General features: G+C 53.8%; 1 protein-coding gene and 1 long non-coding RNA gene across 14 annotated transcripts in view; one reads left to right on the top strand and one right to left on the bottom strand.

The window, feature by feature from the left end:
- Positions 1-688: 688 nt before the first annotated feature.
- LOC141987131 (uncharacterized) lies at positions 689-20,659 on the top strand. The gene is made up of 3 exons (XR_012639450.1): positions 689-889; positions 4,071-4,295; positions 18,169-20,659. It is a non-coding gene; the product is annotated as an uncharacterized LOC141987131 (long non-coding RNA).
- TPM2 (tropomyosin 2) overlaps positions 19,077-26,339 on the bottom strand; it is a 30,068-nt gene continuing 22,805 nt past the window's right edge. For 2 of the 13 annotated variants that reach the window (XM_074952170.1, XM_074952183.1), the window contains 4 exons: positions 26,155-26,230; positions 24,914-24,976; positions 23,760-23,829; positions 19,086-19,399 (listed from right to left, as the gene is read on the bottom strand). In XM_074952170.1, the coding sequence (XP_074808271.1) occupies positions 19,317-19,399; positions 23,760-23,829; positions 24,914-24,976; positions 26,155-26,230 (292 nt within the window). In that variant the 3' untranslated portion in view covers positions 19,086-19,316. Of the gene's footprint in view, positions 21,105-23,033; positions 23,181-23,759; positions 23,830-24,913; positions 24,977-25,189; positions 25,266-26,154; positions 26,231-26,339 lie in introns of those variants that run through there. The other 11 variants (XM_074952176.1, XM_074952174.1, XM_074952182.1 and 8 more) reach the window with 11 other exon arrangements.

The following is a 26,339-nucleotide window of genomic DNA, read 5'->3' on the forward strand; positions in this document are numbered from 1 at the left end:
GAGGGGGAGTCTGGGGTCGGCTGTGGGGACGAAGGGCGGGGCAAGGCGGGGCGGGGGGGAGTCTGGGGTCGGCTGTGGGGACGAAGGGCGGGGCAAGGCGGGGCGGGGGGGAGTCTGGGGTCGGCTGTGGGGACGAAGGGCAGGGCGGGGGAGGGGGAGTCTGGGGTCGGCTGTGGGGACGAAGGGCAGGGCGGGGGTGGAGTCTGGGGTCGGCTGTGGGGACGAAGGGCGGGGCGGGGGGGGAGTCTGGGGTCGGCTGTGGGGACGAAGGGAAGGGAAGGGCAGGGCAGGGCGGGGGGGGAGTCTGGGGTCGGCTGTGGGGACGAAGGGCGGGGCGGGGGGGGAGTCTGGGGTCGGCTGTGGGGACGAAGGGCAGGGCGGGGGGGGGAGTCTGGGGTCGGCTGTGGGGACGAAGGGCGGCGCGGGGGGGGGAGTCTGGGGTCGGCTGTGGGGACGAAGGGCAGGGCGGGGGGGGGAGTCTGGGGTCGGCTGTGGGGACGAAGGGCGGGGCGGGGGGGGAGTCTGGGGTCGGCTGTGGGGACGAAGGGCGTGGCGGGGGTGGAGTCTGGGGTTGGCTGTGGGGACGAAGGGCGGCGCGGGGGGGGTGTCTGGGGTTGATTGTGGGGACGAAGGGCGGGGGAGAGTCTGGGGTCAGTTGTGGGGACGAAGGCCAGGGTGGGGCAGGGTCGTCTGGAGCCAGGCCTTTTGGATCCTTCCCCCCAGAGCAGAGCACTGAAGCTCCCTCCCTGAGCTCAAGGGAAGGGCAGGGTGGGAGCTCCAGGAATGAATTTGGCCTGCCAGGAAGCCGGGACACCAACCCTGCCGCAGGCACAGAGTTCAGTCAAGCCAAACCACGTGCGGAGCACAGAGGATGCACCTGTTTCCTGAGGTGGGTGGGTCTGATCAGCTGCTTGGCCAGGCCCTGCCGCTCTGACACCTCAGGGCCGACCCTGCCATGGACCTCACAACCCGAATCGGACATATCGCAGCAAGGGGGCCAGCCAAGAAAGGAGGGAAGCAGCATTTAAATCAACACGGCTGCCCTTCCCACTTTTACAGGGAGATGATTTCCCAGTCTGATATAGTGCCTGGCAGGGAGCTTCCCTGAGATTGCCCTGATTCCTCCATTCCCCCAAGTTAGCACGCCCTGTGAGCCTCCCTGAGTTCCTCTTCCCGCCCCTGCCCCCTCCACAAAAGTTCAGTGTGGACAAATAGTTTGGCCAACTCTGCTCTAGCCTGGCTTTGTCTACACTGAACTTTTATTGGTCAAACTTTTGTCATTCAGTGGTGTGAAAAAAACACACACACCCCCCAATGACAAAAGTTTTACAGATGGAAAGTGCCAGTGTGAACAGCGCTTTGTCGAACAGCGGCTACACTGCGCACCTTTTAGCGGCATGGATGTAGCAGCACAGGTGCCTAGTGTAGACATACCCTGTGTTTACTGTCTGCCTTAGCCAGGAGGCTTAGGCTAAACCTTCTCCCTGCTCTGTCCCACCCAGAGGGCCACAACTTCCCTTATAGGCTGTTAATTGCTGTCTTCCCCGGCCTGGAGACTCTGGGCTAAAGACTGCTTACTGCTCTGCCACGCCCAAGGGGCTAGAGCTCCAGACCGCTAATGACAGGTTTCAGAGTAGCAGCCGTGTTAGTCTGTATTCACAAAAAGAAAAGGAGGACTTGTGGCACCTTAGAGACTAACCAATTTATTTGAGCATAAATAAATGAGTGAGCTACAGCTTATGCTCAAATAAATTTGTTAGACTGCTAATGGTCATTTGCCTCTGCAGGGAGGCTGCGAGCTACAACCTGCTGACTGCTCGGCCCCACCAGCAGGACCCAAGCCCAAGTGCTGCTGCCTGACGTGGCGAGGTGGGGTGGCCTCCCTCCCCACTTGACAGCGAGAGACCACTACAGTCCTGGTCTACGGAGAGCTTGCTTCAGATGATGAGGACGGGGGATTGGGGGTAGTTTGAAGGCCAGAAGAGGAGGTTCAGGAAAAATTTTCTTTCAGGTCCCCATCAGGTTGTAGTCTGATGACATGCCATATGGGTTCCAATGTGGGGTGGTAGGTGACAACTGGGGTGTGCAGTAAAAGGGGTTTTTATTTCTGTGTGGAAGCAGGTTCTCTCGGAGTATTAGCGTGGCTCATTCCATGATGAGATCTACTGCTCTGGTGAAGTGTCCTGGTTTGGTGAAGGCTGTTTCACGTGTGTTAAGGTGCACGTCCTGGACTTTCTCCTCAGAGCACATGCTTTGCTAGCTGAGTGAGACACTGGTCAGACATTGGCGTGTTGTGCCGGCCGAGGCATGCCTGTGTCACAACCAGTTGGCCTGTTGCTGGGTTTGATATATTCTTCCCAGTGACTTGGCTACTGGTGCTGTGTTGGCATACGGTATGTTTGCTGGTCAGGGACTCAGCGTTACTGAGCACAGGAGCAATGATGTGTCAAGAGGAATGGAGCATGTTTCTATTTGGGTTTAGTGTCTGACCCCCTTTGGGTGGGGGTGGGGTTGCTGCTTTAGAAGAGGTGGTCCCAGAGCTGAGTCAGCTCCGTTTGTTGAGTGTCCGGGGAATTGGTCCAGTTCTTCCCAGCAGCTGTCAGCGCTGCATCTCCCACACACAAGGTGCATTCGTGTGAGGTGTCTATTGGGGTTTTATCCCAATCAATGAACCAGTTCAAGCTGGGCCCCAGACGTCACTTGTGCAGAATGGGCTGGACTGTCCCATAGGAGGGATTCACCAAGGTATTTAGGCACCAGGTTCCAGGTTTGGCTCCACTGCAATTCACAAAACTCTGCCCTGTTACCTGCCTGTCAGCATTTGCACTCTTGCCCCACTCTGGGCATCAGGATGCCCCAGCCCTAGAGCAATTCACAAGCCAGGGAGACGGGCAAATGCATGCCTAGCTCACTGCAGGGCCTGATCCCGTAGGGGTGCTAAGAGTCTGCTGACTGGATTGCAGCACTTTCAGAATCCGTCAGGAGGAGATGGTGGAGCTGCCACATTATACCTTCTACCCCAGTGATAGAACCTGTCTGGGCTGTGGGAAACCTAGGAGTCAGTTCCCTCCTGTCTGCCAGAACCTGGGCTCCCACATCTAACCACTGGGCTAAAAACTATGAGAGTATCTCCTCCTCCAGCTGCTGTGTGGTATGAGGCCCCTGCCTAGCTCACTGTCACAAAGCAGCCTGACTCCAGGAGATGGTTTCTGGCTGTGTGTGCCTGCAGCCCAGGCCAAGGCACCAAACTCCCTGAGAGGGATGGGGTATGGACAAATCCCTGTTGTTGGCATCTCCCATTGTTTCAGCCCTGCTCAAGCCCCAAACTCCGGCAGGTATGCTCCATGGGGCTGAAGCCTGGAGACCCCCCTCCCCATTGGGCAGAAGACCCAGCTCCCCGCAGCCAGGCAGAGGACCTGAGCCTCCCCCCACCTGCCCCCATAGGTGGAGAATGGGTGGTGATGTGGGGGGCTCTGTAAGCTTCACTTTACCTGTAAAAGAGCCGCATGTGGCTCACAACCATGGTTTGGCCACCCCTACTCTAGAGCTCTGGCCCTTTGGGGGCAGGACAAAGCAGGAAGCAGGCTTTAGCCTAACCTGGCTAAGGCAGCCAGCAAATACAGTCTGGAGCCTACAGTCTTCTGGTTTGGCCAAGCCACAAGCAATGCACAGGCCTTCTGGCCTTGGAGTGAATAGGCTGCCACCCTGGGATTGGGGTTGGCAGCAGAGGGTAGGGGTTCCAGGCTTACCTTACTCCACAGGGTCCCAGCCCAGAGCCATAACAGTGGTGAATGATTTTACCACTGGGTCAGTGGGGATCCTACTGAAACATGCCGATTCCTTCGGGGGGAGGGAGAGCTCAGTGGTTTGAGCATTGGCCTACTAAAGCCAGGGTTGTGAGTTCAATCCTTGAGGGGGCCGTTTAGGGATCTGTGGCAAAAATTGGGAATTGGTCCTGCTTTGAGCAGGGGGTTGGACTAGATGACCTCCTGAGGTCCCTTCCAACCCTGATATTCTATGATTCTAATAAAACCGGACTAAAGTCTGTTTCCCTTGGGTTACTTCCATAGGTGCTGGAAGTAGGCGTGCTGGGAGGGCTGCTGCACCCCTTGGCTTGAAGTGGTTTCCATCATACGCAAGGTTTGGCTCAATGGCTCTCAGCACCCCCGCTATACAAATTATTCCAGCATCCCTGGCTACTTCGTACCACAGTCTGGGCAGGGGGTTCCGTAGTCCAAGGTCCTCTGTCTCCTCGGGGTACACTGCAGATGGCAGTCCCGGCAACTCCTCTCCAGGTCAGTCTTCCCTGGGGTCAGGGTGCTGCACAGTGCTGGTTCAGCTCCGGAGTTCTGCAGTGGACTGGAGACATCTGTCTCTTTCCCTGGTAACTGAGCTGCAGGGCCCTCCCTTTATACTTCCTGTCCCACCCTGGTACTTCCGATGCAGGTTTGGCTCTGCCAACCAGGGGAAGTGTAGTGGTGCCTTGCTCTCAAGTCCAGAGGGAGGCCATTCCACCACATTACACACCCCACCCCCTCAAGTCCATCTCTAGGAAAAGGCAAAGAGATGGCAAAGTCCCCTTCTCCCAACCAAGAGAAGAAATTGGTATTGGTGTGGTCCCTACCAGTCCGATGACACACCGTGAACGTGTAGGGTTGCAGGGTGAGATACCAATGCATCAGTCAGGCAGACATTTTCTTGACCATGTTCAGCCACTTTAGGGGAACAGTCAGTCAGAAGCACAAAGGGGGTCCCAGGAGCTAATATCTCAAGGCACTCATGGCCCACTTGACTGCCAGAGCTTCTTTCTAGATAACCGAGTAGTTCTTCTCTCAGAAGAGCAACTTGCAGCTGATATATAATATGGGGTGCTCTTCCCCGTTTACCTCTTGGGAGAGGATGGCTCCCAGTCCCACTACTAAGGCATCTGTCTGTAAAAGGAAGTCCCAGTTGAAGTCAGGACTGAACAGCAGATGGCAGTCCTTGACTTTAGCAAAGCTTTTGACATGGTCTCCCACAGTATTCTTGCCAGCAAGTTAAAGACGTATGGGCTGGATGAATGGACTATAAGGTGGATAGAAAGCTGGCTAGATTGTCGGTCTCCACGGGTAGTGATCAATGGCTCCATGTCTAGTTGGCAGCCGGTATCAAGTGGAGTGCCCCAAGAGTCGGTCCTCAGGCCGGTTTTTGTTCAATATCTTCATAAATGATCTGGAGGATGGTGTGGATTGCACCCTCAGCAAGTTTGCAGATGACCCTAAACTGGGAGGAGAGGTAGATACGCTGGAGGGTAGGGATGGGATACAGGGGGCCCTAGACAAATTAGAGGATTGGGCCAAAAGAAATCTGATGAGGTTTAACAAGGACAAGTGCAGAGTCCTGCACTTAGGACGGAAGAATCCCATGCACCGCTACAGACTAGGGACCGAATGGCTCGGTAGCGGTGCGGCAGAAAAGGACCTAGGTGTTACAGTGGACGAGAAGCTGGATATGAGTCAACAGTGTGCCCTTGTAGCCAAGAAGGCCAATGGCATTTTGGGATGTATAAGTAGGGGCACTGCCAGCAGATCGAGGGACGTGATCGTTCCCCTCTATTCGACATTGGTGAGGCCTCATCTGGAGTACTGTGTCCAGTTTTGGGCCCCACACTACAAGAAGGATGTGGAAAAATTGGAGAGAGTCCAGCTGAGGGCAACAAAAATGATTAGGGGACTGGAACACATGACTTATGAGGAGAGGCTGAGGGAACTGGGATTGTTTAGTCTGCGGAAGAGAAGAATGAGGGGGGATTTGATAGCTGCTTTCAACTCCCTGAAAGGGGGTTCCAAAGAGGATGGCTCTAGACTGTTCTCAGTGGTAGCAGATGACAGAACAAGGAGTAATGGTCTCAAGTTGTAGTCGGGGAGGTTTAGGTTGGATATTAGGAAAAACTCTCACTAGGAGGGTGGTGAAACACTGGAATGCATTACCTAGGGAGGTGGTGGAATCTCCTTCCTTAGAGGTTTTTAAGGTCAGGCTTGACAAAGTCCTGGCTGGGATGATTTAGTAGGGAATGGGTCCTGCTTTGAGCAGGGGGTTGGACTAGATGACCTCCTGCGGTCCCTTCCAGCCCTGATATTCTATGATTCTATGAGCACTGGCTCTTGGCACAGATGGTCTTTGAGGGTCTGGAAGGCCCGTCCACACATCGGGAACTGTCTTTTTTCAGGAGCCACAACCAAGGCAAAATTGGGGACAAAGTAGTGGTAATATTCTGCTAACCCCAGAAATTGCCACACCTGTCTTTTTGTGGTAGTGGCTGAGTAGGCCTGCAGACCCTGGAGCTTTCCCACTAGGGGCCATACTTGGTCTTGCCACAGGATGTATCTCCTGCCACCCAGTCTTGCACTTCTTGGGGTTAGCAGTCAGCCTGGTGGTGCGCAAGGCTCTATAGACAGTGGTGACCTGGTTGAGGTGGTCTTCCCAGTGGCTGCTGTAAATCACTGTCTCATTGAGATAGGCAGCGGTGCAGGCATAATGGGGTTGTAGGATCCAGTCTATCAGCTGCTGGAAGGTGGCCGGGGTGCCATGGAGATTGAAAAGCATCCAGGTGAATTGGTACAGCCCGGTCAGGGTAGTGAATGCAGCCTTCTCGCTAGAGCTTGGCTCCAGTGGAATTTGCCAGTACCCTTTGGTGAGATCCAGGTTGTTCCTGGGCATCACTGAGGGAGTCTAGCTGCTCATTGATCCATGTCATCAGATAAGCATCGAATTTAGAGATGGTGTTGACTCTCTGGAAAATTAAGGCAGAACCCAAGGGTCTCATCAGGCTTAAGGACCAGAACCAGGAGACTCCGCTGGTTGGGAGGCATGAGATGCACTGTCCTGAGATGGGGGGGTTCCACAACCACCTCTCCCAAGAGAAGGAGGCGGGTGGTGGTGGTCGGGGACTCTCTCCTCCAGGGGACTGAGTCATCTATCTGCCGCCCTGACCGCGAAAACCAAGAAGTCTGCTGATGCCAGGGGCTAAGATTCACGATGTGACGGAGAGACTGCCGAGACTCATCAAGCCCTTGGATCGCTACCCCTTCCTGCTTCTCCACGTGGGCACCAATGATACTGCCAAGAATGACCTTGAGCGGATCACTGCGGACTACGTGGCTCTGGGAAGAAGGATAAAGGAGTTTAAGGAGCAAGTGGTGTTCTCGTCCATCCTCCCCATGGAAGGAAAAGGCCAGGGCAGGGACCGTCGAATCGTGGAAGTCAATGAATGGCTACGCAGGTGGTGTCGGAGAGAAGGCTTTGGATTCTTTGACCATGGGATGGTGTTCCATGAAGGAGGAGTGCTGGGCAGAGACGGGCTCCATCTTACGAAGAGAGGGAAGAGCATCTTTGCGAGCAGGCTGGCTAACCTAGTGAGGAGGGCTTTAAACTAGGTTCACCGGGGAAGGAGACCAAAGCCCTGAGGTAAGTGGGAAAGCAGGATACCGGGAGGAAGCACAGGCAGGAACGTCTGTGAGGGGAGGGCTCCTGCCTCATACTGAGAATGAGGGGCGATCAGCAGGTTATCTCAAGTGCTTATATACGAATGCACAAAGCCTTGGAAACAAGCAGGGAGAACTGGAGGTCCTGGTGATGTCAAGGAATTATGACATGATTGGAATAACAGAGACTTGGTGGGATAACTCACGTGACTGGAGTACTGTCATGGATGGTTATAAACTGTTCAGGAAGGACAGGCAGGGCAGAAAAGGTGGGGGAGTAGCACTGTATGTAAGGGAGCAGTATGACTGCTCAGAGCTCCGGTACGAAACTGCAGAAAAACCTGAGTGTCTCTGGATTAAGTTTAGAAGTGTGAGCAACAAGAGTGATGTAGTGGTGGGAGTCTGCTATAGACCACTGGACCAGGTGGATGAGGCTTTCTTCCAGCAACTCGCAGAAGCTACTAGATCGCACGTCCTGGTTCTCATGGGCGACTTTAATTTTCCTGATATTTGCTGGGAGAGCAATACAGCGGTGCATAGACAATCCAGGAAGTTTTTGGAAAGCGTAGGGGACAATTTCCTGGTGCAAGTGCTAGACGAGCCAACTAGGGGGGGGAGCTTTCCTTGACCTGCTGCTCACAAACCGGGAAGAATTAGTGGGGGAAGCAAAAGTGGATGGGAATCTGGGAGGCAGTGACCATGAGTTGGTTGAGTTCAGGATCCTGACGCAGGGAAGAAAGGTAAGCAGCAGGATACGGACCCTGGACTTCAGGAAAGCAGACTTCGACTCCCTCAGGGAGCGGATGGGTAGGATCCCCTGGGGGACTAACATGAAGGGGAAAGGAGTCCAGGAGAGCTGGCTGTATTTCAAGGAATCCCTGTTGAGGTTACAGGGACAAACCATCCCTATGAGTCGAAAGAATAGTAAATATGGCAGGCGACCAGCTTGGCTTAATGGTGAAATCCTAGCGGATCTTAAACATAAAAAAGAAGCTTACAAGAAGTGGAAGGTTGGACATATGACCAGGGAAGAGTATAAAAATATTGCTCGGGCATGTAGGAATGAAATCAGGAGGGCCAAATCGCACCTGGAGCTGCAGCTAGCAAGAGATGTCAAGAGTAACAAGAAGGGTTTCTTCAGGTATGTTGGCAATAAGAAGAAAGCCAAGGAAAGTGTGGGCCCCTTACTGAATGAGGGAGGCAACCTAGTGACAGAGGATGTGGAAAAAGCTAATGTGCTCAATGCTTTTTTTGCCTCTGTCTTCACTAACAAGGACAGCTCCCAGACTGCTGCGCTGGGCATCACAACATGGGGAGTAGATGGCCAGCCCTCTGTGGAGAAAGAGGTGGTTAGGGACTATTTAGAAAAGCTGGACGTGCACAAGTCCATGGGGCCGGACGAGTTGCATCCGAGAGCGCTAAAGGAATTGGCGGATGTGATTGCAGAGCCATTGGCCATTATCTTTGAAAACTCGTGGCGAACGGGGGAAGTCCCAGATGACTGGAAAAAGGCTAATGTAGTGCCAATCTTTAAAAAAGGGAAGAAGGAGGATCCTGGGAACTACAGGCCAGTCAGCCTCACCTCAGTCCCCAGAAAATTCATGGAGCAGGTCCTCAAGGAATCAATCCTGAAGCACTTACACGAGAGGAAAGTGATCAGGAACAGTCAGCATGGATTCACCAAGGGTAGGTCATGCCTGACTAATCTAATCACCTTCTATGATGAGATTACTGGTTCTGTGGATGAAGGGAAAGCAGTGGATGTATTGTTTCTTGACTTCAGCAAAGCTTTTGACACGGTCTCCCACAGTATTCTTGTCAGCAAGTTAAAGAAGTATGGGCTGGATGAATACACTATAAGGTGGGTAGAAAGTTGGCTAGATTGTTGGGCTCAACGGGTAGTGATCAATGGCTCCATGTCTAGTTGGCAGCCGGTGTCAAGTGGAGTGCCCCAGGGGTCGGTCCTGGGGCCAGTTTTGTTCAATATCTTCATAAATGATCTGGAGGATGGTGTGGATTGCACTCTCAGCAAATTTGCGGATGATACTAAACTGGGAGGAGTGGTAGATACGCTGGAGGGCAAGGATAGGATACAGAGACCTAGACAGATTGGAGGATTGGGCCAAAAGAAATCTGATGAGGTTCAACAAGGACAAGTGCAGGGTCCTGCACTTAGGACGGAAGAACCCAACGCACAGCTACAGACTAGGGACCGAATGGCTAGGCAGCAGTTCTGTGGAAAAGGACCTAGGGGTTACAGTGGACGAGAAGCTGGATAGGAGTCAGCAGTGTGCCCTTGTTGCCAAGAAGGCCAATGGCATTTTGGGATGTATAAGTAGGGGCATAGCGAGCAGATCGAGGGACGTGATTGTTCCCCTCTATTCGACACTGGTGAGGCCTCATCTGGAGTACTGTGTCCAGTTTTGGGCCCCACACTACAAGAGGGATGTGGATAAATTGGAGAGAGTCCAGCAAAGGGCAACAAAAATGATTAGGGGTCTGGAACACATGAGTTATGAGGAGAGGCTGAGGGAACTGGGATTGTTTAGTCTGCAGAAGAGAAGAATGAGGGGGGATTTGATAGCTGCTTTCAACTACCTGAGAGGTGGTTCCAGAGAGGATGGTTCTAGACTATTCTCAGTGGTAGAAGAGGACAGGACAAGGAGTAATGGTCTCAAGTTGCAGTGGGGGAGGTTTAGGTTGGATATTAGGAAAAAAAATTTCACTAGGAGGGTGGTGAAACACTGGAATGCGTTACCTAGGGAGGTGGTAGAATCTCCTTCCTTAGAAGTTTTTAAGGTCAGGCTTGACAAAGCCCTGGCTGGGATGATTTGATTGGGGATTGGTCCTGCTTTGAGCAGGGGGTTGGACTAGATGACCTCCTGAGGACCCTTCCAACCCTGATATTCTATGATTCTTGTAAGCTTCTTTTTTATGTTTAAGATCCGCTAGGATTTCACCGTTAAGCCAAGCTGGTCGCCTACCATATTTACTATTTCGACTCATAGGGATGGTTTGTCCCTGTAACCTCAACAGGGATTCCTTGAAATCTCCTGGACTCCTTTCCCCTTCATGTTAGTCCCCCAGGGGATCCTACCCATCCGCTCCCTGAGGGAGTCGAAGTCTGCTTTCCTGAAGTCCAGGGTCCGTATCCTGCTGCTTACCTTTCTTCCCTGTGTCAGGATCCTGAACTCAACCAACTCATGGTCACTGCCTCCCAGATTCCCATCCACTTTTGCTTCCCCCACTAATTCTTCCCGGTTTGTGAGCAGCAGGTCAAGAAAAGCTCCCCCCCCAGTTGGCTCGTCTAGCACTTGCACCAGGAAATTGTCCCCTACGCTTTCCAAAAACTTCCTGGATTGTCTATGCACCGCTGTATTGCTCTCCCAGCAAATATCAGGAAAATTAAAGTCGCCCATGAGAACCAGGGCGTGCGATCTAGTAGCTTCTGCGAGTTGCTGGAAGAAAGCCTCATCCCCCTGGTCCGGTGGTCTCTAGCAGACTCCCACCACTACATCACTCTTGTTGCTCACACTTCTAAACTTAATCCAGAGACACTCAGGTTTTTCTGCAGTTTCGTACCGGAGCTCTGAGCAGTCATACTGCTCCCTTACATACAGTGCTACTCCCCCACCTTTTCTGCCCTGCCTGTCCTTCCTGAACAGTTTATAACCATCCATGACAGTACTCCAGTCACGTGAGTTATCCCACCAAGTCTCTGTTATTCCAATCACGTCATAATTCCTTGACATCACCAGGACCTCCAGTTCTCCCTGCTTGTTTCCAAGGCTTTGTGCATTCGTATATAAGCACTTGAGATAACCTGCTGATCGCCCCTCATTCTCAGTATGAGGCAGGAGCCCTCCCCTCACAGACGTTCCTGCCTGTGCTTCCTCCCGGTATCCTGCTTTCCACTTACCTCAGGGCTTTGGTCTCCTTCCCCCGGTGAACCTAGTTTAAAGCCCTCCTCACTAGGTTAGCCAGCCTGCTCGCAAAGATGCTCTTCCCTCTCTTTGTAAGATGGAGCCCGTCTCTGCCCAGCACTCCTCCTAATGGAACACCATCCCATGGTCAAAGAATCCAAAGCCTTCTCTCCGACACCACCTGCGTAGCCATTCGTTGACTTCCACGATTCGACGGTCCCTACCCAGGCCTTTTCCTTCCACGGGGAGGATGGACGAGAACACCACTTGCTCCTCAAACTCCTTTATCCTTCTTCCCAGAGCCACGTAGTCCGCAGTGATCCGCTCAAGGTCATTCTTGGCAGTATCATTGGTGCCCACGTGGAGAAGCAGGAAGGGGTAGCGAGGAAACAAAGGGTAGAAATAAATGGTCAGTTTTCAGAATGGAGAGAGGTAAATAGTGGTGTCCCCAAGGGAAGTTCTGGGACCAGTCCTATTTAACATACTCATAAATGATCTGGAAAAAGGGGTAAACAGTGAGATGGCAAAATTTGCAGATGATACAAAACTACTCAAGATAGTTAAGTCCCAGGAAGACTGCGAAGAGCTACAAAAGGATCTCACAAAACTGGGTGACTGGGCAACAAAATGGCAGATAAAATTTAATGTTAATAAATGCAAAGTAATGCACATTGGAAAACATAACCTTAACTGTACATACACAATGATGGGGTCTAAATTAGCTGTTACCACTCAAGGAAGAGACCTTGGAGTCATTATGGACAGTTCTCTGAAAACATCCACTCAATGTGCAGTGGCACTGAAAAAAAACGAACAGAATTCTGGGCATCTGTAACGATGCTGGTTCTGGCAGGACCCAACTGAGAGTGCCAATTCAGGACAAATTGCTTAAAGCAGGGCAGTGCAGCCCAAGGCTGGGGTTTTTCCACCTCTAAGGCAAACCAAACCAGTCAAACAGAGAAGACTTTTGTCTCACCCCACTGGCTAACCACAAGTCACCCAAGCAATTCCCTTAGACACTCCAGTTTCCCAGTATCACCACCAGTGCCACTCGTTATGGGGACAAATAGTTATGAAAACCAATACCCCAGTAAAAGAAAAAAGGTTCTCTCGATCCCAAAGGACCAAGCCCCAGACCCAGGTCAATATACAAATCACGCTGTTGCCAATCCTTTAGAATCTAAAATCTAAAGGTTTAGTCATAAAAGGAAAAAGATAGAGATGGGAGCTAGAATTGGTTAAATGGAATCAATTACATACAGTAATGGCAAAGTTCTTGGTTCAGGCTTGCAGCAGTGATAGAATAAATCAAGTCTCTGGAGAACATCCACAGCTGGGATGGGCTATCAGTCCTTGGTTCACAGCTTCGGTGTAGCAGAGTTCCTCCAGAGGTATGAAGCAGGATTGAAGACCGGATGGAGGAGCTGCAGCAGCTTTTTATAGTCTCTTGCCATGTGGTCTTTCTTTCTTTGTTCCAAAGACAAGGTGCCCATCATATGGCCTGGAAAAACCTCAGAGTTCTGTCCATCATCAGGTCCCTGCATACCTTGCTGAGTCACAAGGCATGTCTGCCTTCTCTCAATGGGTCAATTGTATAGCTGATCGTCCTTAATGGGCCATCAAGCAGGCTAGGCAGAGCTGACACCAACTTGTCTGGAGTGTTCCCCAGAAGCATAGCACAGGTTTGAAATACAGACAGTATAGAGCCAATATCATAACTTTAACTATAAAAATTATAAACACATAGACAGCATAATCATAACCAGCAAACCATAACCTTGTCTTAGACACCTCATTTGACCCCCTTTATACAAGATTTGGTGCCACTACAGGACTTTGGTTGCAACAACGATCTATATGGTCCCAGCTTATCTCAATAACGTCACAGCATCATTAAGAAAGGGATAGATAATAAGACAGAAAATATCATATTGCCTCTATATAAATCCATGGTACGCCCACAGATGCGTGCAGATGTGGTCGCCCCATCTAAAAACAAAGATATATTGGAATTGGAAAAGGTTCAGAAAAGGGCAACAAAAATTATTAGGGGTATAGAATGGCTTCCATATGAGGAGAGATTAATAAGACTGGGACTTTTCAGCTTGGAAAAGAGGTGACTAAGAGGGGATATGATAGAGGTCTATAAAATCATGAGTGGTATAGAGAAAGTAAATAAGGAAGTGTTATTTACTCCTTCTCATAATACAAGAACAAGGGGCCACCAAATGAAATTAATAGGTAGCAGGTTTAAAACAAAAACAAGAAAGTATTTTTTCATGCAACGCACTGTCAACCTCTGGAACTCCTTGCCAGAGGGTGTTGTGAAAGTCCATACTATAACAGGGTTCAAAAGGGAGCTAGATAGGTTCATGGAAGATAGCCATTGATGGACCTATTAGCCAGGATGGGCAGGAATGGTGTCCTTAGCCTCTGTTTGCCAGAAGCTGGGATTGGGTGATAGGTTATCATCAAGTGATCCATGCCCTGTCTGTTCATTCCCTTTGGGGCACCTGCCATTGGCCACTGTCAGAGGACAGGATACTGGGCTTGATGGACCTTTGGTCTGACCCAGTATGGCCATTCTTATCTATTCTCTGAGATGCATGGGATGGATATTGAGGATTGATGGTGTCGCATCCTTCATGGTGTCTTGGGCCGGGCCTGGGTTAGTTCCTTTGGCTCTGGATCCTCTCTTCTCTGGCGCTGGCCATCATCAGGGCCATTGGCCCCAACAGCAGTCTCTGCAGCCAAAGAGCCCTCCATGAAGGCCATGGCTGCACTCAAGGTTGGCGGCCAGTGGCAAAGGCCCCAGGTTCTTCCTTGCACTGGGAGGACATGTATGACCTGCTCAAGGATGACTTGTTCAGTGACTTCGGCACCAGTACGCTCTTAGGGCTGTAGGCACTGCCAGCACACATCCTTTGGCTGTTGGGCTACAACCCTCGGTTAGGCCTTGGGCGGGTAGGTCTTCTCCTGGAGTTGCTGCCAGAATGTCTCTGGTGTGATCTTGAACGCATCGAGAATTGCAGGCTTCAGCTGACCTGAGTCTTGGGCTTCCCCTGCCGAGAGCCCCCAGTAGGCATCCTGAGCCAGGCCCGTCACATAAGAGGCCAAAAGGGTGGCCCACTGCTTAAGAGGCCACTTAGCTGCCGAGGCGACCCTCTCAAAGGCATTGAGGAAGGCACTGGGTTGTCCTCAGGGCCCATTTTTGCCAAGCACACAAGCACAGCGAGGTCAATTGGGGCCACTGCTCCCCTGGGGTTGGAGCCCCCAGGGGTCAGTATGAGTGCATCAAGCTGATGCGAGCAATGCAGTTGTCTATAATGGTGTTGGGCCCCTGGCTCTCAGACCAAGTGCTGTTGCTGATTCTCAGCTGTTGCATTTGTTGTTGCTGCCACTGGAGCTGCGCTGCCCGCTGTTGCTCCTCAGCAAGCCATTTGATCAATTTTTTTTACCTCCATCCTTTCCAGACCAGGTGAGAGGGGGGCCGATTTAATGCTGTCCTTATCTCAGGGCATGGATGATGCCCGCATTCTCCACCAAGTGTTGTGGTCTCTCATGCACAAATGGGAGAGGGAGGCCACCCTGCCTCGCTGCATCAGACAGCAGCACCTGGGCTCCTGCTGGCAGGGCCGAGCCATAAGCAGTTCACAGGTCGCAGCCTCCTCGCAGAGGCAAACAACCATTAGCAGGCTGGAGCGCTAGCTCCCTCGGGCAGCGCAGGGCAGGAAGCAATCTTTAGCCCAGTGTCTCTGGGCTAGGGCTGTCACCAATCAAGAGTCTGGGTTCTGGCCCTCTAGGTGGGGCAGAGCATGAACAGTCTTTAGCTTACAGTCTCCAGGGGTGGGCAGACAGAAATCAACAGTCTATCCAGGCAGCTCTGAGCCACTGGGCGGGACAGAGCAGGGAGCAGGCTTTAGCCTAACCTGGCTACAGCAGCCAGCAAACACAGTCTGGGCCCACAGTCTCCTAGCTGGGACAACACACAAATAATGCACAGACCTTCTGGCCCAGGGGTGAATAGGCCAGCACCCCAGGGGCCTGGGCCCACCCTATTCCACCAGGTCAAAGCCCAGGGCCCAAACAGCAATGAATGGTTCTACCACTGGGTCAGTGGGAATCCTACATCGGGTTTCCCTGGACTACTTCCTACCACAGTCTGTGTCCAGGAAGTAGTCCAGGGTCCTCTGCCTCCTCATGGTACAATGTGGATGGCACTCCCAGCAACTCATCGCCAGGATCGGTGTTCCCAAGGGGCAGGGTGCTGCACAGCACAGGTTCAGCTCTGCAGCAGGATGGCAACATCTGCATCCTTCCCTGGCTCCCACCCAACCAAGTTGCAGGGCCCTCCCTTTATACTTCCTGTCCTGTCCCAGTACTTCCTGCACAGGGGGTGGGGCAGTTTTGGCTCCACCCAGCAGCGGGAGTGTAGTGCTCTCTTGCTTTCAAGTCCAGAGGGAGGCCACTCTGCTGCACTACAAGGACACACCAGATCCTGCCAGTACAACAGATGCCAAATCTGCAGACATATCACCACTGCTACAATGATGAACACCAACCCAACACACCTTTCAAGATCCATGGGTCCTACACAAGCCTTTCACAACATGAGGTGTACCTTATCCAGTGCACTAAATGCCCCAGTAACAACTACGTGGGTGAAACCAGACAATCACTATGTTCTTGATGAACTCTCACAGGAAAACGATATGGTTGAACGTGTTTCACAAAGTGATCACTCAGGCCTTAGTCTCAAAGGAAACCTGCACAATATTTTCAACAGATGAGCATGAGAGCTTAAATTCATAACTTTGCTAGCCCCTAAAAATCATGGACTGACCAAAGACACTGGATTTATGGCTTATTACACTAATCTGTAATCCACTAACACCCACCCCACACAGAACTTCCTTCTTATCTCCCCCTTTCCTTTCCCCCCCCAATTAATGGGCCACTTCACCATGAAGGTCCCTTGAAATACATTACTACTTACGCTAAACAATTTCTTCCACCTTATATTTAGCTGTGAGTTTCCCAGACCTGAGGAAACTCAGTGTAACTGCGAAAGCCTGTCTCTCTCACCAACAGAAGTTGGTCCAATAAAAGATATTACCTCACCCTTCTTGTCTTGCCCAGCTTTGCAATACTTGACCAAAGGTGTGGGGGAGGGTCACATGTGGTTTTTGCCAAAAGCTAAGCACTAGCTGATCGTCGTGGTTATTGCCAGACGTTTCCATGGGAAGTATTTTAGGAGCTCTGTAAAACATAGGATCTGAGGTTCCAAACAACTGGAGCTGAAGCAGGTGACCTGGGATGGTTTGATAAATGAACAGGGGGAGGGTAGCTTCCTTTTATGGACCCAGACAGCCAGTTAGCTATAAAATCCCTCTTGGTAACTGTTCTCTACTTGCTTTACCTGTAAAGGGTTAAAAAGTCTGACTGCATGCATAGGTAAAAGGAAGTGAGTGGGCATCTGGCCAAAAGAGCCAATGGAAAGGCTAGAACTTTTTAAAATTGAAACAAGGCTCCCCTTTTGTCTTTCTGTTGTTGTTCTCTGGAGGGAGGAGGCACAGAGCAGGAACAGGGCTGAACTATGCTGTAGGAAGCTTTAAGCCAGGTATGAAAAACCATCAGATCATACCTAGAGACTACTTATCTGAAACCCCAGATATGTAAATAAATCAGGGAATGGCTAGGAAGACGCGATTAGGGTTATTTCTTTTATTTCTTATTGGCTTGTGGCCTCCTCTGTGCTAACCCCCAAATGCTTTTGTTTTGCTTGTAACCTTTAAGCTGGACCTCAAGAAAACCATTCTTGATGCTTAATTATTATATTTGGTCTTTTAAAATCTAGCAATAGCCTACGTTCCAGATGGATTTTCCTTCTTTTTGTTTTTAATCAAATTTACCTTTTTTAAGAACGGGATTGGGTTTTGGGGTCCTAAGAGGTTTGTGCACATGTTGTTTGATTAGCTGGTGGCAACAGCTGATTTCCTGTGTTTTTCTTTCTCAGCTCTTCCCCAGAGGGGAGGTGAAAGGGCTTGAGGGTACCCCACAGGGAGGAATTCCCAAGTGTGCCTTTCTGGGTTCTCAAAAGGGGGTTTCTGCACTTGGGTGGTGGCAGCATCTACCTATCCAAGGTCAGAGAGAAGCTGTAACCTTGGAAGTTTAATACAAGCCTGGAGTGGCCAGTATTAATTTTTAGAATCCTTGCGGGCCCCCACCTTCTGCACTCAAAGTGCCAGAGTGGGAATCAGCCTTGACAGGTGGGTTAGGGCTCAGCTAACGCAACCAAGAGTGAGAACACCCAGCATCTGTCAAGCCAGCCCGGTCCTGGGTTTCCATCTGACCCATACACAGGCCTGAGCAGTGACAAAACCAAAAGAACCCCAAGAAAAGACTCTGAGCAGAGGACCCTGAGATCTGTGCTGAAGTGAATGAAACGCCCAGGTTAGGAAAAGAGCCCAAACCTCTGGGACTGTCCAAGCGAGGAAGCAAGGGCACAAGGCGTTAGCATTATGGAGGTGACACCTTGCCAGTATGCATCTCATGGAAAGTGGACCCAGCTCTCTGGCCTGGACAGGCACTGTGTGGACTGATTGGGGGGTTAGAAATACTTAAATAGACAGGACAGGCACTTGTTAATAAGTAAAGGCCACAGACTGGGTTTTATTGCTTTTCTTTTACCTGTAACCTTATGTTTCCAAAGCCTTTTACTTACTTTTATTTGAATCTTTATCTCAAGCTCCATTAAATAAACTTCAAATTTGTTTTACTAGAGCCACGCCCCAGAGCTTTGTGCTGAGGCATGTATCGAACTGGGTGAAGCCTGTGACCTGGGCTGCCCTGCTTCCACAGAGGCAGTGGATCGGTGGACGTTGCAGGTGTCCAGAAGACAAGGAAGTGAGCATGCGACTGTAACAAGGTGGGCTGGGTAAATTGCTAGCCTGCAGCAGGAAAGAGTGGGGCTTGCAGTATCCCAGAGTGGATCACCTGTATTGCCTGCAGCCGGTAGCTTTGGGAGAACTTCCCCTGGTGGGCACAGACAAGACGCCCTCACACCATAAGCAGGTGGTAGCAAATCACCCTGGACACCTTCATTAACCCTGAAAAGTGTCACACTGGCTCCAGCTCCCTGCACAGAATGATCGTGGAAGCACAGACCTGCAGAATTCTGGCAGCCTCTCAGCAAATCCAGACTCAGAGACTGTGCACTGGGGGTGGGCTGGGGAGGCACAAAGCACAACAAGCGAGGAGCGACAGCGCAGCCAAGGGGACAGAGAGATTCTAGCCCAATGTCCCAGATGTGACGGAACAAGATAAATTTATTTGCTCAAACTACCAGGAATCCGAAGTGACGTCTCTTCAGAGTGAGAAGGAAAAACTCCCTGCCTTTGGGAGATGGAGAGAGATGGCTCCGTGCTATGGAGGTGCCTGCTCTGGAGCAGGGACAGGCAGCAATGACAAATTGACGCAGGAGATCAAACCCCGAAGACAGGAAAGCCCTGATGTGGGCAAGTCCCCCCCTCCCCTCAGCAACAGAGACTGGAGGGGGCTGGCTCCTATACTTTGGCAACATCTGTCTACCCAGTCAGGCCAAGAGCCCTACTGAAATGAGCTGGGGAGGGGGGCGCAGAGGCTCCCAGCTGTGGGCAGCTTCTCCCCACCCCTGACCCCCCTTGGCTAAGGACCAGACACATCTGTCTATCTTGTTAAACTTGCTTTAATATTTGGACATGAAGACAGGACAGAGCCGATCTGGCTGTGCACAGACAAGATGCCCCAGGGCCAGGGTATGGGCCGCAGGGTTTCCCTTCTCATGGATGTGTGGCTTTGGCCATGACGCAGTTCACTTGGTGACCTCCAGAGGGTGCCAATGGGGTTCAGGTGCAGGGGCAGGTGGATAGAGTGGGGCTCTTCAAGCGGCTCAGAGGTTGTTCAGCTCCAGCAGGGTCTGGTCTAGAACTTGGTGAATGCCAACGTTCTCCTCTTTGGCACTGGCCAGATTCTCTGTAAACACAAAGGACATCCAGACACACATCCAGACAGACAAACGCAGATGCCAGCCACACGTGATCAGCCACACGGATGGACAGACAAACGGACACAAATCACACACAGACAGACACGCATGGAGACAGGCCCACCCATGCACAGGGACAGACCGACCGAGCCACCCGCCCAGACAGACCAAGCCAAGACACACACACGGAGACAGACCCATCCATACACAGGGACAGACAGACCAAGCCAAGACACACACACGGAGACAGACCCACCCATGCACAGGGACAAACAGACCGAGACAGACAGGATCAAACCCAGACACACAGACACAAATGGACATTTCAGTGTCGCTGGGGAACAGCATTTCCACACAGCACCATAACGTACCCCAGCTCCAAGCCAAGGCCCTACCAGGGACACGGCCCGACCTCACAGAGTAGCAATAGCTCAGAGGCCAGGTAGGGTGCTTAGACCAATCAGATCCTGGCAGCCTAACTTCACACCCACGGCTTCTGCCTGTGCTCCCTGCAGGGTGCTACTGCACATGGGGCTGTCAGATGGCACAGCCCCATTTCCACAGCCATGTGCTTCCAGCAGAGCCAGGTCCATCCCCAGAGAGTCCTGCCCACGGACCGATGAAAGGTGCATAGCACTGCCCAGCTGCTCTGTGACTCAGCTGGGAGCGGTGATCCATGGAGCGGTGGCAAGGCAGCAGCTCAGGAGGAGAGAGGACAGCACAGAGGGAAGAGAGACCAGCACTAACGAAACTGCAGGAGCCAGTTCTTCCAGCCCTCGTGTACAGAACATGCTACAGGGGAACCTGCCCACAGCCAGCGCTTCTGCGCTGTCCCCTACATCACTTCCGCTGGAATGAGACTCGCCATGACACCCTCAGCTGGGAGCTCACCCTTCCAGTGCCTCTGTCCTGCTGCCTACCGGAGCCTTTGCTGGGACAGGCGTTTCCATGAGGTCCACCTGCCAATGCCGCTGCCCTGCTGCCTAGAGCACCTGCTAGGAGAGGCTGGGGCCGGAGTAGCTGGGCTCCCGCCCTGGTCCTTACAGTTCCTGGAGCTGGAGAAGCTGGACCTGCAAGAGCAGTATCCAGACGGCCTTTGCCTGCAGCAGTTGAGTGGTTTAGGAAGAGTGGTTTCCTGGTAGAGCTGGTGGGGGGCTGGCTATCCCCTTGCCTTGAGGAGCACTACAATGTAGGGAGGGAGTAGGCAGGGTTCAGGTGGCTCAGCCCATCACATGGGCACTCCCTCCCCAGCCTGGGCAGCTGGCGCTGGCTCAGCAGTGCCCCTGTGGGGAAGGTGGGGGCTCTGGGTCGTGATGGCAGCAGGCTGCCCCCTGGGCAAAATCAACCAGCTCAGGAGGCAGGAGTCTCCAGCTGTTCAGAGCAGGCTGGTCACTCTGAACTGCAAGGCCAGGGGGTGAGGGTCCATGTGCCAAGTACCCAGCAGCAGGGTGAGGGCAGGGACTCCCCAGGCCCAGCTGGCCTGGTGGAACCTGTTACCAGGACTCGGAGCTGCAGGGAATGTCCTGGGCAATGGAGGGGGCGGGCGATGGGGCTGGAACACCCCAGGAGACACAGGCTACATGACATAAGCAGGGCATGGTCTGAGGCTGGCTCAGTTGTTAAGTTCGTTAAGGATGACCCGCAGTTCGTTAGTGAGAATACGGTTTTTCTCCGCCTCCTGCTCGGAGCGCGCTATAGAAAACAGACGTCAGCGGCAGCAGAGGGAGAGAGAGAGAGAGAAAGGAGAGAGTTAGTGCAAAGAGAAAGTCAGGTCAGCACAGAGACGCTATCAGCGTAGCTGAACCCCGGGGGCGCATGTCCCGAAGCCCATCTGCCCAGTGCAGGAAAGAGAAATGAACTCAGGTCTACAGGCAGAAGGGGAGCAGGCTCTGGTCTGGCTAGGGGATGGTGCAGCAAGGAGGCCATTTGAGAAGGAAAGAGGACATGGTTCCAGGAGCTGGGGAGATTTGTAGCACAAACTGGGGTGAGTTCTGAACCAGAAACATAAGGCTCTTTGAAGGGGAAAGTCAATCAACCTCCAGGAAGGAAAGTGCTGCCCTACTCAGCTACACACCAAGCCAGGAAGCCAGGTCAGGGCTGTGAAAAGGTGTGTGCGCTGGGGCAAGTCCAGGCAACGAAAGAGAGACAGGGTCGGATCTAGCTCAGTTCAGGCTGGGACCCAAAGCCCGAAAGAAGCCCAAGGACCAGGAGAACTTTCCTCTCAAATGGAGCTAGCCGTGCGTTTGTCCCTCTCCCTCCCCCGATGCACCGGCAGGGCTGAGCTCAAGGACTTCCCACAGGGTCTGTCCAGGTTCTTATGCTCGGCCCTTCCCTGCAGGGTCAGAGCACCTGTGGCTGTCTGTGCTGTAGAGCACACCTGGTGGGAGAACTCCCCATAAAGGGCCATGTACAGGCATGAAAATGAGACATGGCTAGAAAATGAGTGTGAAGGTGAAAAACCAAAGCAGCATGAAGAAAACAAAGGCGAAACCAAGGAGAGAAAATGCTTTATTGAGACCAACGCATCGACCCAGAAGGACAGAAAAGAAAGTAAGTCATGAAATGTGAACTCAAGAGTAACGTGCGAAGGACAGGAAGAATGCAGAGCAGGGACTGGGAAGCAGTAAGGGCTGCCAAGCCTCCCACGTGTTTTCCTTCCACCCCATGGGAGTGACCCTCTCCTCGCCTCCTGCCCTCAGCTTTGGAGAGGCTGCTTCCAGCTGGGAGGAATCCCCTCCAGGGGGGTGTCAATGGGGAGCGGAGCCCAGGCAGATTTGGTCAGAGGACGTGGAGCCCACGCTGTCCCTCCCAATCCCAGCACTAGCTACTCCCTTCTTGTTCCCAGCAGCTGGGCTAAACGCGCCTGTCTCTTGGGACCCGACATAAGTAAAGCTTCCTTTGCACCAGGGCACGCCCCTCCGTCTCCTCCCCCTGAGGCCTGGGGTCCTGGCCCGACAGCTGCCATCTTCCCCGGGCGTGTTAGAACTTGGCAGCCCTTTGACACAAAGCATGCCCCATGGAGCAGGTGAGGCAGAAGGGAGCCAGACGGCTGGTACCCTGGGGAACCCTGGCTGCTTCTCCTGGGCTGCAACAGGAGCTTTTCTCTATTTTACCGTCTGCACCAACTGCTCTTAAGGAAAGAGAGAAATCCAAATCTGCAGCCGTCCCCCCGCCCATGCCCACGGAGCAAGGATCAGCCCAGGCCAGCAGACAGAGACCCAGCATGTGGGGTGAGATGGGACCATGCACCTTCCATCCTCAGACCCCACCCCCAGGCAAGAGGTCAGCCCACTGTGTAACTGGACACTTCGCTGCAGCTCGGCAGATCAGGCTAGCTGGCCACACGCAGCACCCGAGCAAGGCCTATGCATGGCACATGGCAGACGGGCTGATCCCGGACCAGGGATGCTCCCCAGTCTGGGTTATGGGCTGGTCCCTGCTCAGGGACCCTCCTCTTCTGCAGCTTTCACTGAGCAAACTACAGCCACCCAGCAGCACTGGAGCTTGCGGGGACAAAGAGGGGAATGGACAGACAGACAGAGGTGGTGGGGAGCAGAGACCAAGGGATAGATGGAGGCAGGCAGACAGGGGCAGCCATGGCGACTGAGGTCACAAGCAGGCAGGGTGGGAGGGGGTGGGCAGACAGCATGAGTGGAGTGCCATGGTGCTGGGACCGCTCAGGGGCTCAGAGGGAGGTGATGTCGTTAAGTGCATTGTCCAGCTCCTCACTGATTGCCTTATACTTCATCTTCTGAGCATACACTTCGTCTGCAGGCAGGAGGGTGTGCGGGGGGCGGCCCGTGGCAGAGAGCAGAGCAGGGCAGTGGGGGGGAGGGAGAAAGAGAGAGTGAATGTGAGAGAGAGAGAGAGAGACAGACCTTGCTGCCATGGGAGGGTGCCGGGTAGGGTTCACACAGGTGCATGGGCCTCTGATAGGCCAGACTGGTTCCTCCCACCCCTGCCCTTACCTCATTGCTCCAGGGTTTCGCTTGCCCCTTCTCACCAAGGGACTCTCCTGGCCCAGCCTGAGCTCCCTGGCCACTCTTCCTCCCCTCCCTGGCTATTGTGCTCCTGGCCAGCCCCTTGTCCTGGGACGCTTCCTGGCCCATGCCCATCGCACAGTGATCCTGCCTCCCCTCCCTTCAGACTGGGATTCCCACCTGGGGGACAGCTCGTTCTGTGAGACCCACCCAGGCTCCCTGTCCCTCCCTCCTCTCCAGATCCCAGCACTCAGCCACAGCCCCACGGCCGGAGGTTTCGGCTGAGCAGACCCTGAGGCACGTCCTGGGCCTCCTAGGCTGGCTGTGCTCTGTGGGGAGGGGGGCAAAGGGCAGGTGGGGTCTCTACCTTCTAAGTCGTCAATGGTTTTCTCCAGCTTGGCCACGGATCGCTCAGCAAACTCCGCTCGGGTCTCAGCCTAGGGTCAGGAAACGGGGCGTTAGCTATGGTACCGACTGTCTGATGGAGAACCGGGCAGGAGGTAGCATCTCCTGGGCCAGAACTCTCCACAGGCAAAGGAGGGCCAGATGCTACCCTGCTTGGCCCCATGGAGGCCCCCTTACTGGAGCTGGGACATGGCGAGCTGCCGAACCTCCTGTTGGACTCACTCCCCCAGCATTTCTGCAAGGCTCAGCTGGCCTACCTGTCAGCTGCTCTGCAGTGACTCCAGCCCTGCAACACGGGGCCCAGGCCATGGCTGGAGGAGCAGCAGCATTCAGAGCCATGTGTCTGTCCAAAGCAGAATCTGCCTTTGTACTGCTAATTTCAGCTCCGCTCCAGGAATGACTGTCTCTGCCCCACCCCTAGCACCCCGGGGCCCCTTAAGTGCATCAGAACCACATAGCTGGGCAGGGGAAGGGCAGTGGGGACTGCTCAGGTTTTGGGGCAGGGTGTTAGGGGAAGCCGGCCGTCTGCACAGTCCTGGAATCCTGCCCAGGCTGATGGTGGCTTTAGCCATTCAGGGGAGCGGGGCAGTAGACTCAGAGTGGGTCAAGGATGACCCCAGGGGTTGTGCCCACAGAACAGGTGCCGACTCTCCAGTGTGCCGGGGGGGTGCTCGACCCCCGGCTCTGCCTCACGCCCTGCCCCCACTCCACCTCCCCCAACTCCCCACCTCCGCCTCACCTCCTTCTGCACCCCGCTCCACCCCTACCTCTTCCCGCCCAGTTCCGCCCCCTCCCCGAGCACGCCACAGCCTCGCTTCTCCCCCCTCCCCCCAGTGCAGTGAAACAGCTGTTTGCGGCGGGAGGGTGGGGGAGGCGCTGATCCGTGGGGCCTGCCAGTGAGGGGAGAGTTGATGGGGGGCTGCTGGTTGGTGCTCAGGACCCATCATTCCCCCCCTGGCTGCTCCAGTCCCAGAGCACCCACGGAGTCAGCACCTGTGGCCCACAGCCAGTCCCACTCTGACGGGTGGCAGCAAACCTGTGTACCCTGTAGAGGACGGGGCGATTACACAAGGCCCTGCCCTCCTGTCAGGGTCCCTGATTCTGGGCGTCTCTCACCTCCTTCAGTTTGTCTGTCAGCAGCTTGATCTCCTCCTCGTACTTATCTTCCTTGGTGGAGTACTGTGAAGAAAGACAAGTGAGTCGCTTCCCAGTCCCTGCAGCACCCGCTGGGACCCTCTCATAGTGACAGGCTGGCAGGCCCACCCCTAGGTGCCCCACTATTGCCCAGATCCCAGGGCATCTCCCAGGAGAGCAGCACTCTGCTCTGCTCACTTCTCGGGCCCTGCTCCTTGCCAGCCACAGGGCCAGGTGCTGCACTCCTCCAGTTCCTACCTTATCAGCCTGGGCCTCCAGGGACTTCAAGTTGTTGGTGACAATTTTCAGCTCTTCCTCTAGGTCCCCACATTTACTATTCCCAGCAGGCCAGGGCGCGCGGAAGAGAGAAGGGTGCAGGGTGGGGGGAGGAATGAAGGAAAGGAGAGAGAGAAAAAGCTCAGGAGAGAGAAACAGCAGTTCAGATGGAGAGGAAGCAACAGCGAGCCTGGCCCGTGGCCCATGACCTCAGGCAAGCCACCATCCCTGCTGACCTACCCCGGTGGCAGTCACACAGCTCCTAGGAGAGTCCAGCTGGGACGCAAGAGGCAGGCTCAGACCCCCAGACTGTGCCCAGGCAGCGAAGGGGTAGAGTGAATCACCTGCCTGAGCAGGCTCGGCAGGTAACTGGACCTAAATAAGGGCCAAAAGTCCAGAGCAGAGATGCCAGAGTGAGAGGGCCACCCAGCCCAATTTGCCTCTGCCAGCTCAGCCCCACCTGGGGCCCTCACAGGACCGCGAGAACTCCTCCTGCAAGCAGCACAGTGGGAAGTAATTGGGACAGAGACTCTTGCGGTGCTGAGACAGATGGAGACAGGGAGTGGGAGAAGTCTCACTCCCCGCCAGGGCCTGCCTCGCGCCCGCAGGGCCCTGGCCCCGGCCAACGCTCAGCTCACCCTGTGGCACAAGGAGTGGCCCTGTGATGCAGGCAGCCAGGGAGAGGTGTGGGTCGAACCAGGCAGCAGCCAGACCAAGGGCTGCCCAGCTCGCCTCCAACCCCAGCCCCTCAGTGCATCGAGCCCCATCTGTCTCAGCCCCAGAACTAGGACCAGACCCAAAGCCGCACAGGATGGTGAGGGAAGAAGGAGAGGGCTCAGAGTCATCTCATAGGAACGATGGAAAGGAGACAGCACGTCCAGAGGGTCAGAGAGGCGGAGAGGGACAGAGAGGAAGCTGCGAGTCTCCCCAGTTCCCTGCCCCAGTACCTCTTCCTCTGAGGCCATCAGGGATTTGAGGGTTTGGTCCATGGTGCGCAGCTCCTCTTCCAGCTGTCTCACTCGGCTGGGGGGGTGAGAGGGGGCATCCCAGGGGGAGTGTTCAGCCATGGGAAACCGAGCAGAGAACAAGATCAACCATTCCCATTCCTTGCACCCCCACCCACCTGGCTGGG

This window comes from Natator depressus, chromosome 5 (assembly GCF_965152275.1).
Source record: "Natator depressus isolate rNatDep1 chromosome 5, rNatDep2.hap1, whole genome shotgun sequence".
Lineage (NCBI taxonomy): Eukaryota > Metazoa > Chordata > Testudines > Cheloniidae > Natator > Natator depressus.